The sequence below is a fragment of the Polyodon spathula genome, chromosome 14 (genome assembly GCF_017654505.1).
Source record: "Polyodon spathula isolate WHYD16114869_AA chromosome 14, ASM1765450v1, whole genome shotgun sequence".
NCBI classification, from domain to species: Eukaryota; Metazoa; Chordata; class Actinopteri; order Acipenseriformes; family Polyodontidae; genus Polyodon; species Polyodon spathula.
Window position 1 is genome coordinate 11,382,830 of NC_054547.1, and position 24,750 is coordinate 11,407,579.

The 24,750-nt window shown below is 35.9% G+C and overlaps 2 protein-coding genes across 3 annotated transcripts; one reads left to right on the top strand and one right to left on the bottom strand.

Moving 5' to 3' along the window:
* The first annotated feature begins 217 nt into the window (after positions 1-217).
* c14h1orf112 (chromosome 14 C1orf112 homolog) lies at positions 218-11,684 on the top strand. Its single transcript, XM_041270937.1, has 25 exons — positions 218-608; positions 1,255-1,379; positions 1,532-1,571; positions 1,850-1,938; positions 2,048-2,152; positions 2,374-2,514; positions 2,751-2,910; positions 3,216-3,300; positions 3,517-3,655; positions 3,922-4,011; positions 4,108-4,172; positions 4,621-4,769; positions 5,870-5,999; positions 6,093-6,279; positions 6,383-6,465; positions 6,795-6,846; positions 7,530-7,619; positions 7,871-8,056; positions 8,258-8,380; positions 8,540-8,635; positions 9,860-9,973; positions 10,293-10,397; positions 10,523-10,603; positions 10,765-10,887; positions 11,248-11,684. The coding sequence occupies exons 2-25, from the start codon at positions 1,290-1,292 to the stop codon at positions 11,443-11,445; spliced, it is 2,721 nt and encodes a 906-aa protein (XP_041126871.1). The 5' UTR covers positions 218-608; positions 1,255-1,289; the 3' UTR covers positions 11,446-11,684.
* Positions 11,685-12,104: 420 nt separating this feature from the next.
* On the bottom strand, positions 12,105-24,666 carry LOC121327126 (protein-associating with the carboxyl-terminal domain of ezrin-like). 2 transcript variants are annotated; one of them, XM_041270939.1, is made up of 14 exons: positions 24,417-24,666; positions 23,538-23,720; positions 22,936-23,121; positions 22,432-22,545; positions 17,928-17,984; positions 16,754-16,856; positions 16,381-16,492; positions 16,083-16,160; positions 15,613-15,752; positions 15,226-15,410; positions 14,639-14,810; positions 14,215-14,385; positions 13,343-14,028; positions 12,105-12,822 (listed from the first exon to the last, which is right to left on the bottom strand). In XM_041270939.1, exons 2-14 carry the CDS (start codon positions 23,700-23,702, stop codon positions 12,760-12,762), a joined length of 2,232 nt encoding a protein of 743 aa, XP_041126873.1. In that variant the 5' UTR covers positions 23,703-23,720; positions 24,417-24,666; the 3' UTR covers positions 12,105-12,759. The 2 variants fall into 2 exon arrangements, with proteins under 2 accessions (XP_041126873.1, XP_041126872.1); XM_041270938.1 differs by having other exon boundaries at positions 13,343-14,031; positions 24,417-24,665.
* Between the last annotated feature and the right edge of the window lie 84 nt (positions 24,667-24,750).

The following is a 24,750-nucleotide window of genomic DNA, read 5'->3' on the forward strand; positions in this document are numbered from 1 at the left end:
TCTTAATCAGATTGTGTGGATAAAAAAAAAACAAAAAACAAAAAACAAAAAAAAAAAAAAAAAAAAAAAAAAAACACTTGAGCCAATTACTGTAATAACAAAATATTATTTATATTTCAAGGGCCAAATTGTGGGCAAAACGGTAACTTCCGGGTACTGGCGTTATTCGGCAGAAGTGACGCAGTTCTGTACTGCCAACAAACACGCAAAATTTAAGGAACACCACACCGTTTGTTAGGGAAACTCTTTAATACTAAATTGTCCAAGATATTATTTTATCCACAAAACGTAAAACGTTTATATGAGATAATTGTTTCTATAGTAATATTAATGTGTAACACTAACTAGGTTCATTTTTGTAAAGCGTTTGTTCTTCTTTATGTAAACGAGTATCACAATAAACCCCCTATTTTACTGTAAAAATGGTCCGACTTATGCGTCATTGCAGGAGGCGGAACGGAGGCAAAATTAAAGCTTGGAGTTGTTATTGGTAATGTTAAATGTTTGTTTTTCAGTTAATTACCCCCGTTAATAAATAATTACAACTTTTAAGTTGTGTTGTACTTTTTGAAAAAGTTACTACGAACCGCTTCGTACGATATACAAAGGTAAGAAAGATAATTGGATTATGAAACCATTTGATTCATGATTACTTCTTGATCCCTTATAAAAATCGTATTTATTCTCGAAGCACGTTTTTTAACACGTCTAATGCACTCGATCAACATGAACAAACTAGACTGCACGCCCTGCAGTTTGTTTATGTCGTGTCAGTGGTACTAATACTAAGGCTAGTCGTACAGGTACAGTAAGGGTTATGTCAAATCAAACTCGTCATGGAGTTGCACAGAGTACTGCTTGTAACTGTTTGTTTATACCGACCATCACATTAGCACTGTTGTTATTTTGGTCAAACCTAAAGGCAGATATTACTACCCTTAAGGTTTGTATTGGCACATTTGTTATGTAATTAATTACGCAATTCCGCTTAATAAAATATGATTATATCTTTACTCGCAGCGGCCTATCTGAAACTTCAATGCACTATGGAAGCACGTTATTTTTATAATATCAAAGGTCTTTGTACATTAAAAATAAAAACAGAAAATATTCTGCATCAGCCTGTGTGCATGCTTTTAATTGCACGATATTCTTTCGTTCCATTCTGTAGCTTAAGAATGATTTGTACTAAACTATTTAGAGATTATTTGTCATTTGAATAATATTTTCTACCAATAATATTCCATATTTCAGTGTCGTTTGGGAACTCTATAGGGAGAAGCACAAGAATGTCCCAAACAACTCTTCTGGGGGAGATAACCCAGTGGAATGAAGACATGTGCCGGAGAGAACTGAAATCTGTCCTGCCTAAGCTTGTCATATCCTTTCACATGTCTTTATACCTACTAGAGTAATGAAGTGAAAAGTAAGATTAGTGTGAATCAATGTTATCTACAGCCTGCTATGATACAGTATTTTGCTTTTTAAAAGTTAATTTCATTTGTTTATTTTTTTCTTTAATATTAACTACTCCATGTATCAGCATGCTGATAGTAGGAGCGAACACATTCGTAAGTATTATCCATCAAAACTTTAGATTTTAAAATAAAAATAGTTTGTTAATACATATGGTAAGTTGTGGCTGAAGATACATATTGCTTCTTGCATATTTAGAGGGCTTCAGCACTTGCAGTTTATCTGGCAGAGTGATATCTTTTATAACCTTATGAAAATATGTTTTATAACCTTATGAAACTATATATATATATATTATATATATATATATATATATATATATATATATATATATATATATATATATATATATATATATATTTTTTTCTTTTAGGGGTGTTGAAAATTCTTACAGAAATGTTTCTTCCTCACCTAAACCTCGCTGAACTAGAGGAGGAGTGTTTTTCAAAGTTATTACCAAAGGTAAGTGGTCATTCTTTGTGTTAGAGCACATCACAGTAGTTGGCAGACAACCTATGTTTTCTACATATCTCTGATTTGATTTAAGTTAGATTTTGTTCTGTGGTTCCAGGTTGTGAATATGTTTAATGATTTGATGGATGAGTTATCTAACCAAGCAGGGGGGTTATCCAGTCAAAACACAGAACTGCGTGCAGTGCTGAGAAACATTTTACAGGTACGAGAAAATAACGGTTTGCAAACTGCACAGTGTGCTTTTAAAGTAGCTTCAGGTTGTGTCTGTCATTTATTTGTATTGGAAAAAATTAAAACCGTACTGAGTTAGTGGCTGGTAAGAGCAGGTCATTGCTTAGTTCAGTGACAACTGCAATGTGTCTTTAATGCTGTTTTTTTATTTTTTTATTTCACATTTGTTTCTAATTTTGGTCCACATTTCAGACCATGGTACAGGTTCTGGAGGCCTTGTCTGGCTGTGTTCGTCATGTCTGTTCATTTGAACAGACCCTGGTCCTGGAGAGCATTCGTTCCTTACCATCCTCTGTTCTGCACATATTGAAGAACACTTTTCTGCACTGCAAGGTGAGCCATTTACTGCAATAAAAGTTAGGTGTTTAAGCAAGGTGACTAATGTAATGTTTAGGGGTAACAGAAGCAGACATGCTTACTTATCAGTCTTCAAACACACACTCTACTCCAGTATATTAAGATCTAATGTTTTTTTTTTTTTTTTTTCCTATTGAAAAAATGAATGTACACTACAGGATATAACAAATGCAACTTTAATGATTTAACAAGCATTTCCTCTACCCCTGTAGATGAGTGAGTCTGCTTATAGTGGACGTTTGTCGATGGTGGCAGATCTGTTGCAGGCTCTATTCAAAGAAGCTTATTCCCTTCAGAAAGTGCTCATGGAACTGCTGGACAGAATATCACTGGAGCCAGCAGCAGCAGAAGAGGTGGTCGACATGGTGACAGGTGTGTCTACTTACCGTCAGTAGGGAGTAGGCTCAATAGAAGGCTGGTCGGCAGTGTTTCTGTCTTGGCAGGGATTGAAAATAGTAGGTATATATGAGTACAGCTGGATCATTTGCATTATACACTGGGTCTGGTCCCTTGCCGTCAAATCATATTGTATTGAAATGATTTTGCTTCCAGAAATGTATCCATCACTCAAGTATGGAAGGTCTAATAAGAACGTCTGTTAAATTAGTATTCAGATAAAGAAAGCAATCTTTTTGCCACATCTTACATAGCACTTTTTGTCTTTTTTTTCCCCTCAGTGATTCACAGTCTCCTGGATATATGCTCAGTGATTTCCAATATGGACCATGCATTACATGCTAATACATGGAAATTTATTATCAAGTAAGTGTGAAATTGTTTTGCATTATATATAAAATTATAAATAAATTATAATTTTAACATTATACAAAAAAAAAACATGAACAGAAAAAGAACCATCTGAGGAAAATAAAATTGGTTAGGTGGACATGTTTAGGCAAAACAGACAAGAAAAAAATGTAATTGAGTTTGTAAAATTAGTAATACAAGTAATGTATAGGTATATTCTGTTGTTTTCAGACAGAGTATCAAACACCAGTCCCTGCTTGAAGAACAGCTGCGACACAAGGACATTGTTTTCAGTTTGTGTGACGACATGCTTCTCACTTTTCAGTCTTGCATGCAGCTAGCAGAACAGATGAATCAGTCTGGAACACAGGTAAGTGCCAAATAGAATGTCATCCTCTTAGCATGAGTTCAAGCACTTTGCTATATGAACCACTTTATTGTATCATCCAGCAAAGCAGACTGGCATGAATAAAGATACGGATGCTATGTGAGACACTTTACTTTTTATACTTTTTTGATCAAATATAAGACTTGTGATTTGAGCAAAAGAATTGTGTGTTTTCAGTAGTGTAACATGTGGACATTTTCTCTTGTTGGTATGTCTTAGAAACAACTGACCAACATTTTGTTTTATAGCAAGTCACGCAAAGTGCAGAATGCAAATTGTTCCAGAAAACAGGGAAGTTGTGTCGATTCTTTGCCCACTCATTAGTACACTATGTCAAGGTAAGCCAAGTATAACTATATATCAAATATATTTAAACTCTGAGACAAATAGTAACTGTGGTACAGTGTTGTGATGTTTTGTTTACTGTTAAATAGGAATTTAAATCCTTTGTGGCCCAATCCTGTGGTCGGTTGCATCTGCTGTATCTCCAGATTTACAGGTACTTTATCTAAAGGAAAACCTCCCATTTAAATTTACTAGTTGTACTTCAGGGCATTTCAGTACATAGCTCAGTCTGCCGGTTCACCATTAGACCAGGTGTTTTGACCAAACACAAAGCCTATTGGCAAACCACACAATCAGGGCTACTTTCTTAGGAGAGTCAGGATATAAACACTCGTGGAAATCCCTAATATTTATAAAGGAAGGTACAATTAAAATGGGAAAATGCTCATTGACTGTTTCAGCCTAAATAATTTTTTAAAAAGCCAACTCTACTATGACTTATTGAATAGCTCTAGTGTCCGAAAATGTAAGTAAGTCATAAAAAATGATGAGGGCATAATCAAGATCGGGACTGTCTGCAATGTTGAAATAACTAGTGTAGCACTTGCTTAGGAGTGACATTTCAATGATAACGCTGAATTATTTTATGTTGTAATTTCCAGCAAGTTTCCCCCCAGTGTGTATGCCTCAAAGTTATCTGACACACACAGCGGTGAGATAAACGCTGTTATTCTAGTGGCTCTGGACCCACTTATCACCCAGCTACTTTCCTTGAGACCTTTTGTGGAAGAAGTTTTGACTGACAAGCAGCGTAAGTGTACTGTGTGTCCTTATGGGCTCTGTTCACAAAGCTTTAACTCAGCTACAGTATTTGAAAGGTTTATTTAAGGTCTTAAAGGTTTATAGCCGTTTCATGATATTAAACTTATTTAATTCATCAACATTAACTCTTTGTCAACAGCAGGGCTCATACAGAAGGAAAAGTAATCATTTAAAGCCCAATACAGCAAATTATTTAAAGTGCTTTATATTGTCTTTATTGATAAGCATTTTTGTTATTTATTTTCAAAACAAAACTGCTATCCACAGTACATGTCTTTGAAAATTCAACAAACACAAATATACACTACAAAAATATGAAATGATACAGAAAAAACCCATAGCGCACAAAGATAACTTGCATGCATAACAATAAAAATAGATAGAAAAGCCAGTCCAAACAGCGTCTTTATCAAAGTTTCAAGGTCTTTTGGGGCACATTAACTCTGAATTGCCTGTCATCTCTCTCAGCCGGAAATCCTGCAAGTCAACGGGAGCAAAGATGTCTTTTTTGCAACTCGCAAAATTAAATCCTATTTTGTCAGTACTATAGATAATCAACAGGATAATATAAATAATGCTGTTATAAAATACAGCGCTGAAAACTATTGTATTATACAGACTTAGATGCACAATTTTCTGAAAATGACACGTGGCAAAAAAATAAAATACAAATATGTAGGGCTAAGTCGGTCATTTTAGAACCACAACATTCAACAATCTGTTCTGTCTGTTATCAGGAGTTGATTGTGGTACAATATGTGAAAAAATTGTATACTTTTTGTAACACTTGGAAGGCAGAATAGGGTGCAAATGCACCCCCAAACATTTTACATGTGCACTTTTATGAAGAAGGATTACTCCAGTTGGACAAAGGCATGCTTGGTGTCAAAAAGGTAATCGATAATTCTTTTAGTTGCATATAAAGATATCCCGGAATCTTTAAATGGTTTTGAGATATTAATTTTAAACAGGCGACTTCTACACACCTTGCTGCTGACCAAAGGGCTAATTTTTTTTAGCATACCATAATTTTGCTTGTTTACTGCCTAATAATAATATAAATACATAAACCTAGCCTTTCTGTTTCAGACTCTTCTGCTGAGCTGTTTCTCCCACAGTGCCTGTTGCTAGTCACCATCATGGATAAGCTTCCTACTCAGCCAGAGGAGGTGCTGGGGCTCTGGTGTCAGGGCAGTCAGTTTCCCGAGGAGACTCCAAGGTAGGGACAGAGAAGCCCAAGCAACTTCCTCTTGTTTAAGTTATTCTGTTTACCATAGGCTATTATTTAACTGACTTCCTTTTCTTTGGCCAGGCTGTCCCTTTTCCAGGCCATGTTCCTCAGTTTCCAGCAGTGTTACACTGAGCTGGCTCTTCCCATTCAATTGCCAGGGGTGATGATGAACGGTCAGGCGCAGAGCAAAGTCACACTGTATCACCATGTCTGTGTCCATCTCTGCGCCTTCATTGCATCAGTGCCGCGGGAATGCTTTCCTCCGTTGGTAAGTCTTCACACAAAGACAGACTGCTCTTAGAGGATCATTACTAGGTTATTTAAGGTTTAAAAGAGAGCAGTGATTGTGGTGTATTTCTTTGTCAATGCAGGAGCGCTCTCTACTGGCTGCTCTGCTTTGTCCCGACACAGAAACTGCTCTTCTTTCTGCAGATGCATGGTGCTTTCTTGCTCGGTAAGTTTCTTAGTGCTAATTGCTTTAGTTTTTACACCAATGAGCAACAATGTATTGTGTCTGTTAAACCTGAAGCTAAATCAAAGGTAAAAATGGTGTGGTTGGAATGTATTATTCTTATTTATGTGAATCTGTTGCTTTGGGTATTGCATTTCACATTAGATAAAAGCACCTTTAGGCAGCAGGGTCTTAGAGAATACAGATTTCTTATAGAATGGTAATACAATTATATTGTTAGTTGTGGGTGACTTTTCTCATAATGTAAAATGGGTTGTGAACAGCTATCTACTGTAACTGCAGTCTAATTTAAGGAAATCATTTATTTCCAGCTATGGGTCGGCAGAACTGTGTAAGCATCACATGATCATCATAGCTCAGCTGGTGAGTTTTTAAGGATCATCAAATAAATTTTCCAGGACCAACACCATAGTGTCGTTGAATGGGCAAAGGAAGAAATGACACCAAGGAAACTACAGGATTTCCATTTTGTAAATATGCCGATTTGCATTAGAGTGATATATAATACATTTCTCATGCTTTTTATCTGAATTGTTTGGATGGAAAGTGACAATTCCAGAACTTTGTTTTATGTTACAAATATAATGACTGCAGTTTCAGCTATTGGTTTACAGAGATGATACAGCATAGTAAAAACCTTCATACACACAGTCTGCAGTACAACCTTAGTCAATGTTCCTGAACCCTGCCCTACAGGGAACAAGATGGTAAATTTGCCTCTATGCCCATTTAATGATTGGCAACTCTGAAACTCCCCACAAAGGTGACAATTAGTGCCAGTTAGTATGTAAAGTGGACACCTGTCATCTAGAAAACTGGGTATAGACCACCAGCATAGACCCCACCCACAGTCACCAGATGGACGCAGCAATAATTAACAAACATTTTTAATGAATTAGAGACAATAAGATTGTCCAAAAAAAAAAAAAAAGTTAAAAGGCAAAATTTATTTTGTTGAGCCACAGTGCATCTGTGAAATCTCAGTCGCATAATGTGATACATGTATGAAGTGGAGTAAATAAAATCCATTTAATTTGTAATGACAGATCAAGTCCTGTCCTGGAGAATGTTACCAGCTGTCAAACCTTTCCTTGCTGTTGAGACGAATGATGTTTCTGATGACTATACAACACCAGGCAAGTTAAACTGCACTGCATAGGAAGTGAACAAGAGTTAAGCATTCCAACTTTTTACAAAAAAAAAAAAAAAAAAAAAAAAATCTAGAATGATTCTTCGTAAATAATTGTGTAGATTTTGCAAATCACTAAAACATTAATAAAATGGAGGAAATATTTAAAACTATGCAAGTTGCCCAGTCATGCACAAATTCTTAAGATCAATACTCTACTTTAATCGCAAATCCAGTAATGTGTCTTTTAAAATTCAGGTTGAATTTGTAGAAAGATTCTCTCCAAAGGAGGTAGAAAATGTACAACTTTGGCAGCACGTTCCTCTAAAAGCGCTGACCCCAGACTTGAGGAAGCAAGTTGTAGATGACATCATGAGGTCGGCAGGAGCAGTCTGCAGTAGATGGCTGGAAGGCAGATGTATGCTGGTAGAACTTGAGCAAGTGGTGAGGACTTTTATTAAAATGTTCTTCATTTTGTTATTTTAATTTTGCAGGACTGCATTAGATTACATATTTCACTGTGTAATATAAGCAAGCAGCCATTACCAGCAACAGTATTTATTCTCACAGTAATTAATTCAAGTGTAATGTTAGCACTGTAAAATGTAAATCAGAAAATAACTCCTGCACTTTACTATTTGACAGAACACGGCCCTCTCTGCCATGCTGTGTGTGTGCAGAGAGTCTTGTGGAGTTGTTGAGGAAAAGACCCTGGCGTTTGTGATGGGGCTAATCAGCCAGCTTTGGACTTGCATGTCTGTCAAGCAGGTAAGACTGAGAGAAATGTTACACTCAGTATTCAGTAAAAAGCCTTCAAAGAGTTTGTATTTCTTATTTGTGCAACTAATTCTGTTAAACTAGCTACATTTTTCAGTTGCATTGATGTTTTTTTTATTTTGAATCAGAAGTGTGTGTCTAATTTTATAGGTGCAGAGTCAGCGTTGTGTTCAGTGCACACTGCAACTGCTGCTGTCCCTCTCTGCAATATTTGTGCAGAATCTAGACCCTCAAGCTATCTATGAGGTAAGAGCCTTTGTAATTTGCTCATCGCTGATAAAGGTTTATTCAAATTTGGTTAATAAAGCTATCCGTATCAATTCTCAGGTTTTAAGTTTTAATATAAAAATATTTAACAGAACTAATATTCCTTAACTTTTAGATATCAATATTTTGAAATATGTTTGTGTGTAAGTAAGGCCCTATGTAAATCATGAAATTAGCCCAATACCGCGATTTTTACAATATTATTAAATAAAAATCTGTTTTCATAATTTGTATTTCATATTAAAAAAATCACATTAACGAAACTGTACAGCTCTGCTGTGTGCCAGCGTGTACTATTAGCAATGCATATAGTGCTGTGCAGTAATCAATCAATCAGTCTTTATTTTATATAGCACCTTTCATAGTGGAACACCATCACAAAGTTCTTTACAAGATGCAGTGAATGTCATGTGACTATGCAATCTAAGCGGGAAATAAAAATACTATACACTGTAAACAAGAAAATTGATAATCTCTAAAAAGGCAAAAAAATGTCTGCAGCAGATCACATAAAGCAGTGTCCAGCAGCAGTTTTACACAATATTGGATGTAAGCTCTTCTGTATGTCCTGCAACGTCACTGTAGATCACTACCGAGAATCGGCTGTTGACAGGCATTTATATTCAAGTATTCACCGAAAGAGAAAGGCAGAAATCCAGAGCAGAACTGCGACTGCTTTACTTGCAAAGAAACAAAAAACGGTGACTACTGTGTTCCAAAAGTCCACTGAAAACCGTGAAGCAGGAAACGCATTAAATTTTGACTTGACAAGAGACGTTTTTGTTTGCGCAAATATCCCTCTTGAAAATTTTGACAACCAGAAGTTACAGAAATTCTTCAGACTGAGTGTATCAGCTGAGGCATGAATCCTTATCTAAAGTCGCCAAATATCACAAGCAGGAGATTATGAAATTGGTAAAACACTGACGAGTCGATTGATGCCTAAGATCAGTGTGGGTTACACATTGTATTTGTTTTGCAGGACATATAACTTTGACGTTGATTTTGATGCTGTCAGTGCATTTATTTAAAAAAAAAAAAAAAAAAAAAAAAAAACACAATTTGTAAAATAGTTCAGTGCACAATACAATACCTGTGACACTGCCGTGATTTTTACAGGGGCTTATTTATACGCAACTGATGAAACGCTTATCCAGTTGTGGTATAATATAATACAGTAATTTCCTATTTCCTTATTTTAAGGTTGTCACATTTTTAAGCTCTCTTCAGCCTTTGAATTCTGTGGACCACATTTTTTTGGCTGCACTGGACTTCCTGGCATCTTTAGGAAAATTCTGTTTCCCACAAGAAGTACAGGTGTGTGGAGCCATACAGTAGTTAGTCATCATCAACCATGTTTATTTTTAAACGTGCAGTTACAATTGTAGCAGTATATGTTGAGTAGATGTTATTTAGCTTTCAGGCTATACTGCACATTGTATTTTCCAAAACATTTCTTATTTTTATGCAGTCGATGAAACTTGTAATCTAGACACCGAATATCAGGAAATACTGTATTTGAACCAATTAAATTTGTTACCACAATTTATTTACATACTGTAGTTGATCACTTTTTTTCCCCACTTGATAAAGATAACTTGTGCAGAAAAACAATGCATTTGTTTGTCTTGCTCAGGGCCAGGTACTGCCAAAACTGTCGAGCCTTTTTGCCTCCTTACTGGCAGAAAGATCCTGGCTTCTTCACCAGCATGCCCTAGAGGCCTTTACACATTTTGCTGAGGTAAATAGACATTTTTATTATTTTAATAATACATAATTGAACGCATATGTTCAAGTTATTACTCTCGCATCAATTTAACATTAGAAAGAGACATTTCTAGCTGATAATCTGAACCTCATTTTTAGGAAACAAGCCATGAAGAAGTGGTCCCAAAGAGTTTGTCATCAGAAGAAATAAAAAACAATGTTGTAAATTTTCTAAATAAGGTAAGCATTTCCTCCTACTAATATATTTAAGTGCACACCATAGGGTTGATATGGAGAACAGTCTGTGGCTATATTGCTTGTGTTTAAGACTGACCTCATTATAAATAAAGAAGAGATTAATTTGTTATACTTTATTAAAATTTGGTTTTCCTTTCTCCAAGAAAATCGTTGCAGTAGAAAACGAGGACACTCGAGTGGAGCGGTTAAAATCAGAAAGGTCGGTTCTACAAAGGCTATGTGCAGGACTGGAACCGGTGTCAAAGGAGGAAACTGAAGATCTGCAGGTATGTATACATCTTTATTAACTGTTATACAGGGTAACAGAGGAAATCATTTCCAAAAGTTTTAATTTTATAAATTTAAATAAATTGTGAGCCAGGTTACCACATGCAAATCCAACTTGTTCAACTTGAAGTTTTACCTTCAGAAAAAAAAAAAAAGAATAACCATACTATTCTACAGCAAGTGGCAATTGAAGTAAAAGTACTGTAGCATACTACAGTATCTGATGCTTTTCAGATCAAAAGATATTGTGGTGGGTTTTTGAAAATAACAGCACAGTCATTTACTTACTGTGACGCTGCCATATCTATGTATTTGTGAATACATGTCACGGTTGTTTCTTGATTCTTTTCCTGTCTCAGCCCTACCGGAAGCGAGCTCGACAGGAGACCCCTGAAGAAGAAGTGTTTGAGAAGGTGCTGCATACAGCAGAACATGCTTTGAAAACGCTGCAGGCATTACTTCAGCAGACTCCAGCCCCAAACTGGATGGCAGCCAGATTACAGGGGCTTGTGACACACATACACAGTTTAAACAGCTGCAAACTGCAAGGATTGTAGTGAACCTTGCACAGAAAATAAGACAATTAAGTGTTCCCACATTGAGATTAATCTTATACATTCATCCAATTTTTTTTTTTTTATATGCAACTACAGTTGTGTTTACAATAGTTTTGTTGAACAGTGGTTCAAAATGTGTATATATGTATGCACACACACATTTACAGTAACCACCTGACTGCTTATTTATATGCATTTGTTTTTAGATTTTGCAATAAATTCACGTATCTCTTGTTTAATAGTTGCCCCCAAAATGTGTATTTCTTCTTGGTACACTGTGTGATCATTAGATTATGCCATTATCCTGCTTCTTGCTTAAGAATTACAAATGTCAAGAAACATCTTAGAATGACAAAGATATATTTATAGTGTATACTAATCCTGTTTACGTGGTTGGAAACCAGTTGTATTGTAGGTGAGCTAACATTACTAATCAGTTTACTACAGAAATAAAGACACAGCTCGCAGTAAGGTAAAAGTTTAGCCTACACTGGTTATGAAATAGTTAGGGGCTTTTCATACCCATTTTAAACTAATGTACTTTCAACCCAAAAAGGACAGGACTGTAAAAATAATATGGAATAAGCCTATTCTAAATACAATCTTTAAATAGCAAGCAGTTGTTTATTTTAGTTTCACATCAAGTCAAAGGAAGGAAGTCAGGTAGAAACATTTATTCCATCAACAGTAAACACAAATAAATTATACATGGCAATTTCTCCCCAAATTAAAAATATACAGTCATTCTTTTTTTCCCTTTGGAAACAAGTTAAAAACACAAATTACAGCTTGTTCTGTGATTGATGCAAAAGAAATATGGCACAAAGAGATATAAAAATTCATATATAACTGTGTTACAATAATAAGCTCTTTTCTCACCACTGGTTCTAAAGTTTAATTGCAGCATTATCATTTCAAACACCCTAAAAGTATGCAAGCCACCAACATTAGATATTATTGAATTGTCTGCATCCTATTTTCAGTGGACAAATATCCAAATTTAAACTGATTAGACTCAGTGGGTCAACAGTCTACCTTATCTGGCACAAATTAAAGTAGTAGTTGAGAAGAAAGTGAGCACTTTTATATAAAAAAAAAAAAAAAAAAAAAAAAATGCTTTCTTTCAATGGAAAGGTGACTTGTTACTGTGGACTAACTTGTCTCGTGCAGCAGCAGCTCACTGAGTGATAGAACTGCAACAGTAAGCATTACAAAGCAGTACATCTAATGCCAAGTCTTTTTTATTTATTTACGGAACTTCATGACAGAGTGCAAGGTCCTGGCTCTGGGTATGAATTTATGGCACACATACTCTCACCAGTTGTTCTCATCTTCCCAGTTTAGGTCATCATCATTTCCCCATCCTGCAGCATCTGTCTGCAAAAATAGATACGCAAAACATGAATTGCATTAAACATAAGGGACCAGCTGTCATTTTAGTTTATTATAATGCAAATCCGTTAAGAGATAATTTTAGCCAAGTTAAAGTTCACCAGTGATGCTTAATAATAGAAACAACTATGCCTTTTTAGTCAGTGTCCTAGTTTTTGTTTCAGCTGTAGCCTAAATTAATTAATTGGGCCAATTAAGCTTCTAATAAGCACTTAATTGTCCAATTAAGAATTTAGGGTACAGTTGGAACAAAAACCAGGAGGGACACAGGCCCTCCAGTACCAGGATTGGACACCCCTGCCTTCAGTCATTTACACCCTTATCTCTAACCCTGCAGACTGAAAAACAAGAGACTAATAAAATGTTAAGCAACAAAATCTCTTAAGAGCATCTTTAAAAAAGTAATAATATGATGAAATGCAGTAAAAGCTAAAACTGAGTTTAGCAATACAATAGTCATATATTATAGCAAATTTACTCACTAGACAATATACGTAAAACTTACTTCAGTCAAATCAGCAGCAAACTTTGATGCAAACACATTTAGTGATGTTTCAATTTCAGCTGGTGCTGTCCTTTCAGGTATAACCAACAACGCTGCAGAAGACAATTTAATATCTGGAATCATGTCCACAAAGAAGTCCAGTTCAGGATCTTTCTCTGGCTTCTTTTTTATATCTATTGTGAATTCTTCTCCTAAACCAGAACCTGAGGTTTTTTTTACTGGATGTGGTTTCATGGGGAGCTGTTGTGCCTCCTGTTGTGATACCTGATTCTGGTTCCAGCCATTGGTCCCGGAACCTAATGTGTTCTCACATCTTGTTTTTTGTGCTGAATTGAGCTTCAGGGATTGCCTTGTAGGTTCAGAAGATTGGCTGATTCCACTTGTTGCGTCCGATGTTGACGTAAAAGTAGAAAGACTGTCCGTATTCTCCGAAACCTCGCTACACGGCTCAAAGTCATCCCAAGGTTCAGCTTCTCCACCCACAGTGTTGCTGATCTGGTTGCTACCTCTTATCTGGGTTTCTTCAGAACAAATATGTATTTCTACAATGTTCTCTTTTTCTGTCTCTTCAGCATCACTCCAATCTGGCCATTCTTCCACAGTTCTAACAATCTTCTGCACACGCTCCTCTCCAACAATGGCAACAGCACTTTTGTCAGTATAACCATTTAACGACAGTTTCCTACCTGCTGGGGGAGAAAAAAAAATTCAGTTTTTAATGGGGGTCCTGTAGTGAAACAAAGGAGGGCAGACAAAACGAGCTAGACTTTATTTGAATAGGAATACGCCTACAGGGACTTTAGATCCATGCAAAATAAACAGTTTTATATGTATATGCTCAAGAAGGTGAAATGACATTTTGTTACTCTTACTGGTGTTAGCTGACACTTGAAGATGTGCAGACTGCTCTGTTTGCTCCAAGGAAGCCATGTTTCCCAGTACTAGCTCTTTTGTTTCAGATGGTTTGGAATGCAGCTTCATGGTGTTTTTTGATGGCTGGGACGCCAGTATTTTGAAGCTATTAATAATGTGAACTGGAGAGACTTCATTTTAAAAAAAAAAAGACATTGGTAAAAACACAAGAAATCCATATGCGTCGCTTTCAAAAATATCTTTTTAGTCTGTGTCAATCTGCTAATTACCTAATTACAGAAGGTGCTTTATGACAACATTGGATGCCTCTGTTTACACAAAGCAAGTACAAATCATAAGAACCTGAACATTACTTGCAGTTATCTGGGATTTTAGCATGCCCACAGTCATGCACTGGGGCTGATGCTAGTTAGGGTCCCTTACCTTCAGGTGTGACATCTGTTGACTTGGTGAAGCTGGGCGTTGTACGTTTGAAGACCTTTGTTCTTCCTCCACCGACTACTACCTCAGCTCCAAGTATGGGTACTAGCACTGCCAAGCTGTGGAGGGTCATAGCTACTAGGCAGTCATTAGTGTCTCTCATTCCAAGTAACACCTGTAAAAGACAATGAAAATAGTTTACAGGCTTGTACATAATCTGCAGGATGAAACTGTACAGTATTTTAAAATTCTACACATTATGTTGAACACATTCCCAAAAATCACTTGCTGATATTTACACCCTAAAAATGAACTTTCTAAACTAGCAATGCAGTTTTCTTTTTAGCCTTTTTTTTCATCTGTTTATGAAAAGCTTTGCCAGGCATCTTACACTTTTAAAAGGCTCATTTTAATAACAGTAAAGATATTTTACAATTATACATGGTAAATACAATAAGAAAATTATTTGGATTTGAATGCATATGAATTTGAATGTATTATTTTAAAACGGTACCTAAATAATTATATTGTACCACAACTAGAAAACAAACAATAAAACTAATTTAAAAAAAAAACACAAAAAAACAGACCTGTGGTAGTATCTGGTTCTTAAGATCATCATGTGAAAAAAGTTCAGCATATAATTCAATGTGGGATAGCAACGCAATCCTAACATGCTCCTCGTGAACTTTAAAGAGTTTCAGCAGTTGGGGGATTACATGATTACGGTAAAGAGAGACCGACAGGAGGCAATCCTGGCTGCTACCAACTGGATCTGTTTAAAACAAAATTGTGATCAAGATATTTTTCAAGATATGTTTATTTTTAATTTGTTTAATTGCAGTTAAGAACAAGACTGTTTAATTACTGTAGGTTTATCATGGCATACAATGCACTCCAAATTAGCTACAGTATGACTAGTTACATATTACAATGATGATAATGTGAAAGTGCAGTTTAAAATCATTCAGAATTACCTTTCTTTGGCATGAGGAGATGGGGAAGGAAACATTTAACTGCTATAGGCTCTGCAAATACCAACGGATTCAACAGCTTATGGGCAAGTCGAGTAGCAATCAGCTCCTCAGGCAGTGTCTGAACTCTGTCCAGGAGAAATCTGTAAAGGAATTAATCCATGGCTTTACATAGGTTTACTTGCTTTGTCTGCTCTGAGTGGACTAGAGGTACAAAACCTTCAAACAACTTGAATGTCCAGTCATTAGAAGTTGTCAATAGCTGCTATGCAAAGGGGTAAGTTAACTTTCAAATGTTTTGTATAGGTGTACAATTCAAACAGAAGGCTAACAAAAAAAAAAGAAAAAGAAAAGAAAAAAGGCCATGCTGTTGCTGGGCATGGATCCCAAACTTTCAGCTCTGCTGGAGACGATCCCAGCAAGGTTCCTTCTGGATATGGCATTTTAATTAAACAATTGTATTGTTCACTTACTTGAAAAATTCATTCTTTTCCTCTTCAGTTTTTAAAGTCAAGCTCTTCAGGAAGTTCATGATTTCCAAGAACTCATTCCTATTTGTATTACAAAACATGTATGTTAGTAACAATCTTTGCTTTCCTTTGAATTATTCTCTCATCATGTACTCTATTTTCACAAATCTTTATAGCTACCGGTACATAATTGTAATTTTACTACACTGTTGTATGTATTATGAATGCATTATTACTTATTATTGTGTTTTGCTGCACATTATACTGCTAAAGCTAAAAAGATGCGTAAACATCGGCTTACCTAAAAAATTTGTGGGACAATAGGCTGCAAAGAGGTAACCGAGCTGAAGGATCCGGGTTCAGAAAGTTACTCTGAAGGGTGCACTCGAAGCCTGTTGCCATCTCTTCAGAAACTACATTATCATTGATCATAAAAATGAGCTTGGTTAGTTCATTATTTAAAAGGAAGGTGTTCTGAAATCAACGTCTAATACTGTGTGATCTAATCAGCATTGTCAATTGTCTGATGGAGTAGTTGGAATTTACAATTATTATTATTAGATTATATATATATATATATAAATGTAAAATGTAAAGTTTAACCAAATTTGTGTCAGCAGTTTTGAAGATAAGCTAACTAATTAAAAAAACAAACAAAAAAAACCTTAACTCACCATAATCACTCAGCATTGGCAGAAAGTTTTCCACCATTCCTCCAAAAGAATAGGCATCTCGAGCATGTCCATTTTTGTCCGGCAGAGTCTTAAAGCCTTCAGCCTAATTTAACATAGAATGTACATACGGTATTAATTTAGAATGTACATATGAGCAACTCCGTTACAACAATGTCACTGACAGTACATACTGGATTACCTTTTAAACACACACACACACAGGGAGTGCTTTGTTAGAATGGTATACTCTTTTATTCAATTGTACCTTAATGAAAGAAAATGAGCTTAGGAAAATTGTCAGCACTACTTGAAAATATGAATTAACAACAAAATAATGTAAGTTCTCCCTTTTAGCAAAGACTCAAAAATGTGAAATAATGCTTTGTTCACACTCGCACTTTTATACCGGTATCGTTGCGGAACCGTATCAAAACAGTACCGAAACATCTGTCCAGACTGGTGTTCTAATTGGTGTCGTACACAACTGTATCTGTACGAAACTCATAAAATAGCAGGTTTCGTACCGGTGCTGATTCGGTAACTCGGAACAGTTAAATGTGGTCAGGTAAGCTGACACGGTATCGACGCGGTTAAGTCAATATTCTGAAGTAAGCGCACGTCTTGCTTCACAGTTTAAATACTTTAAATAGCTTTACATTTTACAGTGAGCTGCAGTACCTTTATCATGGCTACACCAGAAAATGGCAAAATAATCTCCACAAAATGTGTGATGATGACTACGAGGTAAATGTACTCTAAAATAAAATCCCTTGTGAGGGAATATTAGAAAGCAAAAAAACACACAAAAAAAAACAAGCATTCCCAAAGCCATGTTGTCTTTGTAACCACCTGCTCATCTCTTAATAATGATTGAACACCAAAACAAAATACCTTACATGGACAGGACAGCAAAACATGCTGTATTACATAACAGCGGAACCATTTCTAACAGATGTGACAGCGGTGACCATGGAAACAATTGTCGATTTAAACATACATGAATGTGGACAGGTATATCACAACTGTATCGGTACTGTACTGGTATTGAAGAGTGAGTTAGGACAGAAAGTGGTTTTGTACCGGTATATTCTATACCGAAACAAACTACTAGTATCGTACCAAGTGTGAACAGCACTTAAGTTACATGTTTTATTCTCAATTAAAGACAACATACCTTTTCCTCAGGTGGAATAGCATTTTGTTCTCTCACAGTTCGAATGTTTCTTAGGAACTGACAAAAGAATAAGAAGCACCTTGTCATTTGGATGCCAATTTCAAGGAAACTGATAATACATTGCAAATTGTGTGTGTGTGTGTGTGTGTGTGTGTGTATATATATATATATATATATATATATATATATATATATATATATATATATATATATATTATGGGTATATATATATATATATACACACATACATACATACACACACATACACATTTATTTATAGTCCAGAGCTGGCAATAGAAAATGAAACAAGCAATGTGATTGGTCGAGCAAGGTTCCAGATGTCCGTATACTGGGTGGATACAGACAGTTGGAGCCTTGTCACATATTCTAAAATCACTGCGCTGCCTCACAGAATTTAAAGTATCGGTAGCCATCTTGCTTACAGTTACACATGTACACAGCATCTATGAAACTGAGTGACCAATTACCTGTAAAAAAAAATCCCAAAAGTAGTAAGTAGACATGCCAATTTGGAGGAAGAACAATTAAATGAACTTGAATACAGCAAAACAGAAAGAAAGAAAAACAAATCAGTCTTTAGATTCACTCATCCCGACTTTGTCCCTTCAAATAGTGTTTTAATCGTACATGCTAAATGAAAACACAAAATGACACTTGTGCACATTATCCACCCCTCTCTGACACAGACCTTGAACAAATTACTGAAATCCGAGAAGTTGTTTAATTTATTTTTATTCCTCACATCTGTTTTGCTCAAACAGTGTCTGCACTGAGTGACAGGAAAAAAAAGAAATCTGTGCTGTCTCAACTTCGCCCCCTGGTGTATTTTTTCAATGGCTATGTACACAATATCAAAAATAAAGATGTACTTTTGTTTTTACATGCATAGTTAAATTAATTTACTCAGCTTAGCTTAGTGTGTAGTTCAGAGTTACAAATGGGACTACTTTATTGTCGTAAGGACATTTAATAAAAAAAATAATAATAATAATTTGCCCTACACATGATTTATGCTTTTTCTCTTCAAATCCACTGTTTTACCTGGATTATAAATGCAATAAGGCCCTTCAGGGTATCCGTATTCATTAAATATACAGACTTCTCAGAGGTTGGAGACACTCGACCTCAACTCGTGCCTCACAATGCCCAGAGACGTCTGTATATTCAACTTATATACATACATATATACACACACACACATACACACATACATACATACACACACACACACACACACACACACACACACATATACATACACACATACACACACAGTGCCTATAGAAAGTCTACACCCCCTTTCAAAATGTTCACCTTTTGTTGCCTTATAACCTGGAATTAAAATGCATTAAAAAAAAAGTATGTTTTTTGTTTTTTTTCATTTATCTACACATCCTACCACACAACTTCCAAGTGAATAAAATATTCTAAAAAATTGCAGAAAATTAATAAAAAAAATAATAAAATTAAAACTGAAATCGCTTGGTTGGATAAGGGTCCACCCCCTTGTAACAGCAATCCTAAATTAACTCAGGTATAACCAATCAAAATTCCAAATCACACACCAAGTTAAGTGGCCTCCACCTGTATTAAATGGTAGTGATTCACATGATTTCAGCATAAATTCAGCAGTTCCTGTAGGTTCCCTCTGCTGGGTAGTGCATTTCAAAGCAAAGACTCAACCATGAGCACTAAGGCGCTTTCAAAAGAACTCTGGAACAACGTTGTTGAAAGGCACAGATCAGGGGATGTATAAAAAAAAAATATCAAAGGCCATGAATATCCCTTGGAGCATGGTCAAGACGATTATTAAGAAGTGGAAGATCAGGCCGTCCCTCCCAACTGGATGACAGAGCAAGAAGGAGACTCATCAGAGAGGCTACCAGGAGGCCAATGGCAACTTTCCAAGAGCTACAGGCTTTTATGGCCAAGACTGGTCAAAGTGTGCATGTGACAACAATATCCCAAGCACTTCACAAATCTGTCCTGTATGCTAGGGTGGCAAGAAGGAAGCCATTACTCAAGAAAGCCCACCTTGAACCACATTTGAAGTATGCAAAAAAACACTCAGTAGTTTCTGTAGCCATGTGGCAAAAAGTTTTCTGGTCTGAAGAATCTAAAATTAAACTTTTTGGCCTAAATGCAAAGCGTTATGTTTGACGCAAACCCAACACAGCGCATCACCCAAAGAACAGAACTGAGAAGCATAGTGGTGGCAGCATCATGTTATGAGAAACATCCCCATCGGCAGGAACTGGGGCACTTGTCAGGATAGAAGGGAAAATGAATGGAGTAAAGTACAGAGAAATCATTGAGGAAAACCTGCTGCCCTCTGCAAGAAAGCTGAAACTGTGACGGAAGTTCACCTTTCAGCATGACAATGATCCAAAGCACACAGCCAATGCTACACTGGAGTCTAAGGAACAAAAAGGGAAATGTCCTTGAGTGGCCCAGTCAGAGCCCCGACCTAAATCCAATTGAAAATTTGTAGCATAACTTGAAGATTGATGTCCATCTACGCTGCTCAAGGAACTTGACAGACCTTGAACAGTTTTGTAAAGAAGACTGGTCAAACATTGCCAAATCTAGGTGTGCAAAGTTGGTAGAGACAAATCCCAAGGGACTCACAGCTGTAATTGCTGCTAAAGATGCTTCAACCAAGTATTAACTCAGGGGGGTGGAGACTTATCCAATTATTTTCAGTTTTATATTTTTAATATATATACTTCTTTTCTCAATAAAAACGTTTTTCCTCTTAACAGTGTGGAGTATGGTGTGTAGATAAGTGGAAGTAAATCCTCGTTTAAATGCATGAAACTCTGAGGCACTGACACAACAAAATGTGAAAAAAGTTCAAGGGTGGTGTAGACTTTCTATAGGCACTGTGTGTGTACATATATATATATATATACATATATATATATATATATACACACACACACACACGTGTCTACTTAAATCATCTACTTACAGTGCTGTCATTTGTTAAAGGCAAGCAGCATCCCTCTGCAGTTGACTTGCCCATACATGAGACTGCACGTTCTGCATCCACAAAATTGGTTGAAAGTTAAGGCTTTAAAGCTTTGCCAGGTTATACAGATGTGGAAATCGATTAGAAAGAGCCCCAAAACTCTGGACACTTACCCAAGGGCATCTGGCATACTTTAGTAAAGGCAACGTATGCCGCACATTCGTTGTCATGTTATTTGTCCCATCCAATGATTTATTTTATTAGTATTGAGTCAAAACAAAGAAAACGTGGCTATTCGGGTCTAAAATTCCAACTGCAAAAAAGTAAGCAGCAGGTTGAAGCGAGGTGGCTGTGCTAGATCATTGTAGTACTGATTTAACTTGCAGACAGGAAAACTTTTTGTCTGGGCTGACTTTTCAGTTTGGTTTCTGAAAGCTGTTTATTTTACGCTTTCTTCAGCAGCCTCTCTAGTAGCCTTTTGTTCAATGTGTGATTCTGAAGCTAAATAGCGATCGATTGTACTTTCTCCATAAACACATTAAGATATGCAAAACAATTACTGAAATCTGCATGATGTTTCTTTGGGAAATATCTTGAAAAGATCAGCCGAAATATATTTAGCTTTTTTTGTCGTCCATTTCTACTATTTTACCTCCAATGCTGAAAACTAGATTTTAGCAACCTAAATGAAACAATGCAGCAACTTTTGTCCCACCCCCTACTGCACAGTACAGGTCACAGAAAAGCAGTACAGATGCATTGATAGGCAGATTAAAACTTTGTTGTCAGTTGAATAGTAAACAACAACGATAACCGCTTTGGAGAATTTATTTTGTAAATGTTTTTTATTTGTTTGTTTTTTGCTTAAGTGCAAGGAATAAAAAAGGGCTAACTACAGTAGGAAGATACATAGTTTGCATCGCTTGAGTTGTGTAGTAGTTCATTTAAACAAGGTTTCTTTTTTTTCCTCTCTGTACTTTTCCGGTATGCATTGGCCCCTAAAGAGGGTAATTTTGCGGTGACCACTCAATTTCACGATTTCTGCAAAATCGCGATTTAGGTAGACCCTTATATATATATATATATATATATATATATATATATATATATATATATATATATATATATATATATATACACACACACACACACATATACACACACAGACCCTCTGGATATATATATATGTGTGCCACACAGGGTGATTAAGAAGTAAAATTTACCACATGGAGTCAACGCACCATATCATTGAATGTGGTGAAAACTTACATTCTAATCACCCTGTATATATAGGATTTCAGCAGTAGTACTCCATAATTGACCATCATCAACACATAACATGGGCAGACAAGACATAATTTTTTTAAAAAATAATAATTTATTAATCATGAAACTTGTCTTATGAGTTTTAAAATGACTGAAGAAAATGTACATTGTATTAGTGCAAGATTTATCTGGCTGTAGTATGTGTTAACTATATTCAAATATGTATTACAATTACCAATGTCTCACCTCAGGTGAAGCTTCTGAGAATTTGCAAACTGTCTCCATTCCTCCAAGCTTCCAGTGGCCATCTTCACTCACAAAGACTGATGAGACACACACATTATTGTGACTTGATTTACCCTGCAATTACAAAAAAAAGTAATGCCATGTTAATATTGCAGTTAACAGTTAATATTAGGTTAGACAAATGAGCATACAGTTTCCACAGTTTATTAATTACATAAATATGTAAAACTGAAAATACTATAATGGCAAGCTTTTGTCAGTTTTATAAAATTCCAGTACAACAGTCTATATATATATATATATATATATATATATATATATATATATATATATATATATATATATATATATATAATGCTGTTTCTTTGTAGTCTCTGTTACCATTGTATCTTATTTTACAACATTTAAATAACCCAGCAAGTTCTCCCTTGATATTGTAAGCAGCATTAGACAAAAAAAGGACCTAAAACACTAAACCCACAATTTTGACAGAAAGGTTCTCACTCGGTCATGAAGGAAGATTAGCGCTTGTAATATGTCGTAGATCCCGGCACAGATTTCTTCTGCAGAGAGGATCTCAAGCACCAACTCCAGGGGCTGAACACGCTCTGTCACCAAGTGGATCTCATCAGCTACAACTGTACAGGACAAGAAGCGCAGCAGGCAGGGGTGGCGCAGAGTTTTCAGATGCTGCAATACAACACCAACCATGACACAAAAGTTCTAGCAAACAAACATTCAGTAAACCCCTAGCAGACTGATTTTTTGTGACTTTTTGGGTAGATGGCAGTATGTCACTGTTAAATAGCAAGATAACTACAGTAGTGGGTTAGCTGCTTATAAATAAGGTAAAATCAGAAAAATCAGGTAACCTATATATTTAACATGCAGGGATCAGTAAATTCAGCTTTACTGTTGACAGAAAATGTGTTCCTACTGTGTATTACAGCTATTGAAAATACCACTTCACAACCATGAATTAAAAATGAAACTTGGTTCAGTTTATACATGTTAACTGAGCTAAATTTACAGGACTATATTGTGGCCTGTTCTTTTTCTCTGGCATCATCTTAGTCCTTACTTTAATGCAAGATTGTGTTCTTTACCTTGGCAGCTTTGTTGACTTTATCCTCATTTTCCTGCTTGTATACAAAGACTGAGGCAAGCTTTCGATCATCTAAGACAGCCGGGTAGATTGTGAGTCCAGATGGCAGTGTCAGAAGGGACTCTTCCAGTGTGTACCTCTGAAGAGCACTGTTCTCTGAACCCATTTCACTGGCAACACAGCACTTTGATATCCAATAGAAAATGAAACAGAAAGGTTACAGTAGGAACACAGGAACCAATTCATTGCAGCAACTTGGAAAAGTGCTGATCAAACCAAAAATAAAAAAAATAAAATACACAAAACAAGGTTGTGACCTTTTCAATATACTGGACTCAGCAGCTCTACACTCAACTAGAGAGCAGGTAGACTCAATCGAGTTAAATGGTACTATTTGGACATTGCTGTGGGGAAAATTATATTATTTTAAGCTGAGAATCACAACTCAGGATTGTAAACCTCTGAAAAACCTCTGAAAAAAAAGGGAGAGCTCTAGATCATACACCATAAATAAATAAATAAATAAATAAAAACAATGAAGCATTACAGTATTCATAGGGGTTCTTACAATTTAATTTGTTAGTATCTGAAACTTAAGTGAACATTGTATTTTTGGTAGTGTGGCCAGTGGCTACTTAATTGAGAAACGCCATACATTTGTACTCACTTATATCAATGATACACGCCAACATACAAATCTGTTGATCAATCTGTTGATCGACCAAATCCACATGATTACTACTGAAGGAATGCTATATATTGATATATATATATATATCCATATTATATCTATATATATATGATATATCATAAGCATTCCGATATATTATATATATTATCATATATATATATTAAGGTAATATGGAATACCCACAATTACCTTACTGGTGTGGTGTTTTTTTTTCTTTTTTTACCGATCAGAACTTCGGGTCGCACTGCACCGTTTTGCTCTTCCGGGAGCTTTTTTTAAATTGGTGATTCTGTAGCTTGTAAAGAATTTCGATACTTGCATTTCTATATATCAATAATATATTAGTTTATAACAACTGAGTTGGTTGCATTTTTGTTTTGAAAGCTACTAAAACACTCCTCTCCCTCCCCAGAGCTTCCTGTGTCGCGCTTGTAAACACCGGCCCTTCCTGTCAGGGTTTTGGAATAAACCAAACAGAAGAGGCGCACGGTATGTTTGTATCATAGTCGTATTTTACAGCTAG